A 6,236-nucleotide genomic window follows, 5' to 3' on the forward strand; every position below is an offset into this window, starting at 1 on the left:
ATTTCTTCCAGTCGTTCAGTCTCACAAAGCAGTCCAACCCACAGTCTTCTCACACAGCTTCAAAGGGGATCTAACAATCATCAGAAAATCCATAAAGCTGTTTTCACTGCTTTTTCTTTTTTGTCTGGTCAGCAAATGCAGCCCATCAATGATTCATGTCTGTCAAAGGGATATCATACCAGCACAAGGGGAATTCTGAGGCAAAGCTTCCACAAACAGACACTACAACATGTTGTGCCAGGAAGTGGCTATGGAAGATGGGTAAGAAAGCTACCCACCATATTTAATGGGCTACATACTGACAAAGTTAGGGGCCAAAAAAGCAAATATACATTGAATATCAATGAATGTTTGGTTGAAACTACCCCTGCTAACAAAGTCTAATATATTAGTCTTCGAACAAGTCATCTTTTCAATTGTTCTGTTCTTGATAGAGGCACCTCTTTTGAAAAAAAAAAGGATTCAACTCAAATGTTTCACATGACCAGCCTTGTGTTTCTCATTGAGCTCACTGGTTGTTTGAAAGCATAGCTTACCAGAGTGTGACCAACGCTGGGCTCCATAAAAGTGAGAAAGATAAACACATCCAAAAGATCTGTCCTTCAAAATCCACTTAAGTCCTTATCTACTGATTGAGTCTCTCTCTCTCTCTGTCTGTGCCTATCTCTCTCTCTCTCACTCTCTCTCTCCCTCTCCACACAAGCTTGACACATCTAAACAAACATGTCAGAGAGGTACATGAACACCAAAGAGTGGAAGGGTAGCCTTCTGAGCTTTCGTTGTGGTTTCATAAGCAGAACTCTGTTCTCTTGCCTGATTTCTGTTGATAGCTTGTCTGTGTTCATGAGCTATGTATCAAGAGTGTTCCATTTGCTGCTTATTAAATTGCAAGTGGTGTGCTGAGGCCTATATTGTGTCTTCCTTCTCATGTCTGGCCATCTGATAAGGAAGCCATTTCAGCCATCAACGGTTCCATTATGCAAAGAGATGCTAAAGTGCCCAGTTTCTATTCAACCAAAAACGCATCAAATATCACTGTATGCAAATGTCAGCTAAATCAAAATTGCTCAGGTAAGGAGGATCTCCAAAAATAAGGGAAATGTTATTTAAATACAAGTTATACGTCAAGAAATGAAAACAAAGAAGATAGCAATGAAATATGGAACTGAAAGAAGAAAAACAGCAAAATAAACCCCCCAGCAATTCCACGGATATGCAAGAAGTTTAAAAGTGACCCTATTTTCCAAGAGAACGGCAGTGTAAAGGAACATGTAATCAGTCACAGACTGTACACTTGATTGTGTTTCTCAAACGTCGCTTTAGGTTAGCAGTTAGTGCACCTTGCAATGCTTTAGTTTATGTTCCGTGACCATACAAATGGGCATCATGCTTTCTGGCTCACGTCCAAACATAATATTGTATCTAGTGAGTGGAGTAAAATAATACAGGCTATATAAATTCCCTTGAAAATACACAACTACAAACAAACTCACTCCCACCCATATCTGGAAAATGTAGGTAATCATCAAATGATATCCGTCCAATTATTCATTGGGTTTACTGCCTGCCTGAAATAAACGATGGGCCTGTTTTAATAAGTAGACATTCACTTCGTCCACAACCTTGAACTTGTTCATAATAAGCTAAAATTAACACTATTTTTCACATTCAAGAGCAATCAAAAACAATAAACAATGTTGTGTCTTTCTAAGCCTTAACTGTGCTAAGTAGGCTATGAGGCAATTCTGTATGGCTCCACTGGGAAACTAGGCGACGATGGTAGTGGTAGAGCCTTGCTCATTCGGCCAAATCATACAAGTCTTACACACTGGAAAGGTCAGTGAAATATATAAATACATTGGTAAATACAGCAATCCATCACAGGAAAGCACCAAAGAACCGAGAGAAGAGTAATGGCACAAGAGCCACACAGCACACAACTAGGCTGCCTTGGTGGCATGAAATAGGATGGATTTTTAAAAAAAATGGGAGGGAATGGTCAGACCAGGAGTCTGACTGGATGCCAGGGAAATCCATCACATTCACCTGAGATTATGCATCTTTCCAAATAATACAACGGTTAACGGTACAGCCAAAAAGGGGGTATCTCGAATCCCCACGAATCAGCCTTCATTTGACACAACAAGGTGAGCAATGATTGACACCAAGAGACTATTATTATTTGCAACGCTTCAACTTGAATAACAAAGAGTATTTAGGCTTAACACAGAGAGAGAGGGAGAGAGAGAGAGAGAGAGAGAGAGAGAGAGAGAGAGAGAGAGAGAGAGAGAGAGACGCCTCCTGTCTCGACCTTCTCGACATCTTACACACCGCCAGGTGGCGCAGTTTAACGTGGAATCTGGAGCAGATAAGCGTGCAGTACTCACTTGCATTCCCTGTCCTCAAGATCGAAATGTGGGTTGAAGTTGATTAGAATTCGCTGGTTAGGTCCTGGAGCCGAGATGATCCACGCGCATTTCTGCGATGGATAGTAAGATATGGGATATCCAGGTGATGTGAGGTAATCGGCAGCTGTGATTCTGATGCTATCCCCGCATTTATCTGGGACAAAAACAGGTTAAATAAATTTGTTTTAATAAATAAACAAACCAGAATGCGCTTGAGAAGCAAAGGCCCTAACCTGACCTTTCAGAGGACCATGGGCAACAGCGGGGTTTTGCTGTTTTAAGTCATCCCATAAAAATGTAACACTACAACACAACACATCGCTACAACACATTTTCTCGGGGACATGTCATGATGGCTCTGTTCGACACATACTTGAGAATTTTCTTTCAAAAATACACCTTTCCTCATTATTCCAAAGAAAAACTAAAATAGCCTACTTGGAGTTTGCCAAGTCGTTCATTGAGGGAAAATGAACGTAGCCTAGTGGGCAAGTTTAATTTTTTCAACATATTCAAAAGTAAAAGTCAACCTGACAAATGAACATATCATTGTTCTTCACTTTTATCTATCACATGACAGCTTATTGCTGATCCCTTAATTCATGGAGTTCACAGTGTAACTTTTATGCGATACTGGAGGTATATTTCCGTAGAGATCCAATCCAATTTCACCATCCCACTAGCAGTAGAGTTCAATTCAACAATAGAGTTAGATTGATCAGTCATCGTTTAATTTTCAACCACATTCTGAACTGCTCTGTAATGTATGTATTTTTTGAGAATGGGTGGTAGTGTTTGTTGGGTTTACAATCGTTTGTGTCCATAGGCTGTTTCCCCCCTAAAACAGACCATCGACTTTTGCATGGAGTGTTAAGGCCTAAAGTTCTCTAACGTCAACAGTTGTATACAATGTCCTAACAACGGCGCACTACATGCTAGTTTTTACCGAGTCTTGAGCTTAAATAAAATAATAATTGGGGTGAAGATGGGGACCTCAGATTTAAAACACTGGGGTAGGCTATATCTGTGAGACCTCCGCATAAATCCACTGGCGTCGTAGCCAAGTTAGGCTACTAGTCCATCATTCAATTGCTGGCATAAATACCGAAAATTAGCCTAGTATTTGTAATCTACTTATTTAGCTGAAGAGGACATTTAGTAGGCTAGAATGCAATAGCCTACTTCCCTTTCGCAAATACAAAACAATCACCAGCGCTATTACGCAAAGGCGATTGTCCTCCTTAGGGGCCTAATGATGTATCTTTTAGCTCGAATTAAATTCTAAATAAACTGCGCATTATTTTCTTAAAAGAAACATGGCCTAAGTGGGCTAAATGGCAACATAGCCTTTATGAAGTGTGTGTTTGAGGGGATTGGGCCTACAGCTATTGCCTTTAGTCGTGTTGCCATCCAAGTGAATGACCAGTTCAGTTTTCAAAAGTCAGTAACATATTGCTGACATATGAAACATAATTTAGGCGACAACAACAGCCTATATTTCAGCCAATTCCGAACATATAGCCTCTTTATTATCTCACAATAGAAAGAAATAGGCTTAATTGAATAGCTTTCATCAAAACAGAGAATGCAGCATAGGTTACTACAGCGCACGTAACGCAGATTTCAGCAGGTGAGTAGAGCAACCTGAGCGCAACTGACAGGGTGTCTTAAATCCCGAAACACACTTTCAAAAAGAATATATCAGCGATCACTTACCATTTTTGAAAGCCCTGGCGACGACAAAGATTCCAGATAATAGGATCAACGCTAATCCACAATGCATCCTTGTTCCCAGGTTTGTAATGTTTTAATAACAACAAAACAGGAAAATAAACAAAATTCCTCTTTGGGTAGGTTTAATCCTCTCGATAGACTGCGGTTTAACGAAAGGAAACAAAACTAAAATGTCTTTGTATTGCAGAAACTCGTCTTTTTCTGTGTTTTAGGTTGTCTGCATCCTGTCCTTTAGTTCTGGTTTCCTCTGTCCTTCTGCAGCCGTGTTCCTCTCTCAAACATTGGCCTGGCCATTTCCTTGAAGAGAAGTCGAGGCCGGTAAAGAAGAAAGATTAATAACACACCAACAATTCTTCCTCCAACTCCTTGGAAATGATGACCAAGCACGCGTAATCCTCCGCTGTTAAGGAGAGAGAGAGAGATTGAGAATAAGCGACGTCTTTCTTTGGATAAGACTGTCGAGATAAGCAAATCACCCCTCGCGTAGTTACCCGGGCGTTCTGCTCAGCCTCAAGTCTGACAAGACACGAGCTAGTAACACAAACATCTGGCGACTGGCATTGCCATAACAGTGTCTAAAGCGAGGGATACACCCCCTAAATTGCAACCGCTTTTCTTCTCTTTTTTCTGTGCGGGTCGCTCTAGCAGGCTGCTGAATCCCGGGTCTCAGAGGGGTTTCTGATTGGTTTGATTACAGCAAGGCGAGGACCAACCTATGAAGCCCCCTCCCGCTCCCTTTAAAAAGGAGAAAGGTCTGCTGGTTTGGTACGTTGATCCACTCTTAACAGCAAGACAGAGACAGCGCGCTCGCGAACTTCTTTGCTGGCTTGATAGAGTCGAGACACTGAAACAAGGTTGCATACTGTAGCTTATAAACTTGTAAAGACACAGAATCACAAAAGCAGCGGAAAGAGGGCAAACCTCGTGAGAAAAGATCACGATATCCCGTTTACCAATTCGTCCTCTTTATGCCGCATGTATTTATCTTCCCTAATTCTTGATGAGATGTTGTCGGGTTAAATAACGCAATAATAGGGGTTGGACTTGTTATTTGGGTATTCGTTTTTAATTTTATAGAAATATTCTGGTTGAGGTTTAGGTGGTCCGTTCCTTTTTGTCTAGCTGCTCATCGCCTATAGTGGCACACAATGCGTTTAGATTTTACGTATTACAACTATATAACAAACAATTATTTTACATACCATTACTGCACCAAAACAACATTTAGACTATGCGTACATCTCAGGCAGGAGACACTTCTGTCTCTGTGCTCTGACAGGAGAGCAGGTATCTCGGCGGCGACCGTTCGCGTCTCCATGTGAGCTTTACCTGACTGGCTCGCGACTACGCGTGCAGGCAAGCATACCTTTATGAACGCTTTGAGAACAGTATTTTCTGATAACTGTTTAAGAGAGATGTTAGTTTAAGTAGCCAACAGGTAAACGGAGACTGAATAATCCAAGAAGTATTCGATGCGTTGTTTCGTCTATCTGCCCTGCATCAAATAGGTAATGTCCGTGATACATAGAAATAGTAATTTCGCCTCAATACAATGACCGTGAAAATTAAGCATATCTCTACCACTGCTGTACCTGATTTCGGTTGAGTTTGTAACTGATTTAAAAAAATACTTTCGCGCGTAACGACGCGCACATTTCTTTTGTCTGTACAATTCAACAGTTAATATGTACCCACAATTTTAAATACATATATGTCACCTGCTCTTTGTAGATCCACAGTCAGTAGTTATCCACAGGCTGATTTTACCAACCAGCTACGATGCATTTCGAATGACCAGGGCATGTAGCCTACAACGTCCAAAATCCGTATCGGAGTCTGCTGGGCTGCTTTAATGTTCCGTGCAGATTGCTTTCTTTTTTACACTTTTATAACTCCTTACTCAGCCTGTACAAATCAACAAGATTGTGCGCAACACTTGGGAAATTAGCTCCTGTTGGCGACCAAACGCATGAAGAACACGTTTATGAATGTGAAAATAGCACACAAATGCAGCAGGATAGGTCGGAGGCTGGGCTATACAGACAACACCGAGTGATGTGAAGTGAGCTTCGCCCCATCCTTTGTGGGTATATG

At 41.2% G+C, this 6,236-nt stretch overlaps 1 protein-coding gene across 4 annotated transcripts in view; it reads right to left on the bottom strand.

Moving 5' to 3' along the window:
- nrp1a (neuropilin 1a) overlaps positions 1-6,018 on the bottom strand; it is a 58,823-nt gene extending 52,805 nt beyond the window's left edge. For 2 of the 4 annotated variants that reach the window (XM_062520679.1, XM_062520675.1), the window contains exons 1-2: positions 4,125-4,743; positions 2,388-2,562 (exon numbers count right to left, since the gene is read on the bottom strand). In XM_062520679.1, coding sequence (XP_062376663.1) covers positions 2,388-2,562; positions 4,125-4,191 — 242 coding nt within the window. In that variant the 5' untranslated portion in view covers positions 4,192-4,743. Of the gene's footprint in view, positions 1-2,387; positions 2,563-4,124; positions 4,764-5,860 lie in introns of those variants that run through there. The other 2 variants (XM_062520676.1, XM_062520677.1) reach the window with 2 other exon arrangements.
- Positions 6,019-6,236: the final 218 nt, after the last annotated feature.

This window comes from Sardina pilchardus, chromosome 19 (genome assembly GCF_963854185.1).
Source record: "Sardina pilchardus chromosome 19, fSarPil1.1, whole genome shotgun sequence".
Classification (NCBI taxonomy): Eukaryota; Metazoa; Chordata; class Actinopteri; order Clupeiformes; family Clupeidae; genus Sardina; species Sardina pilchardus.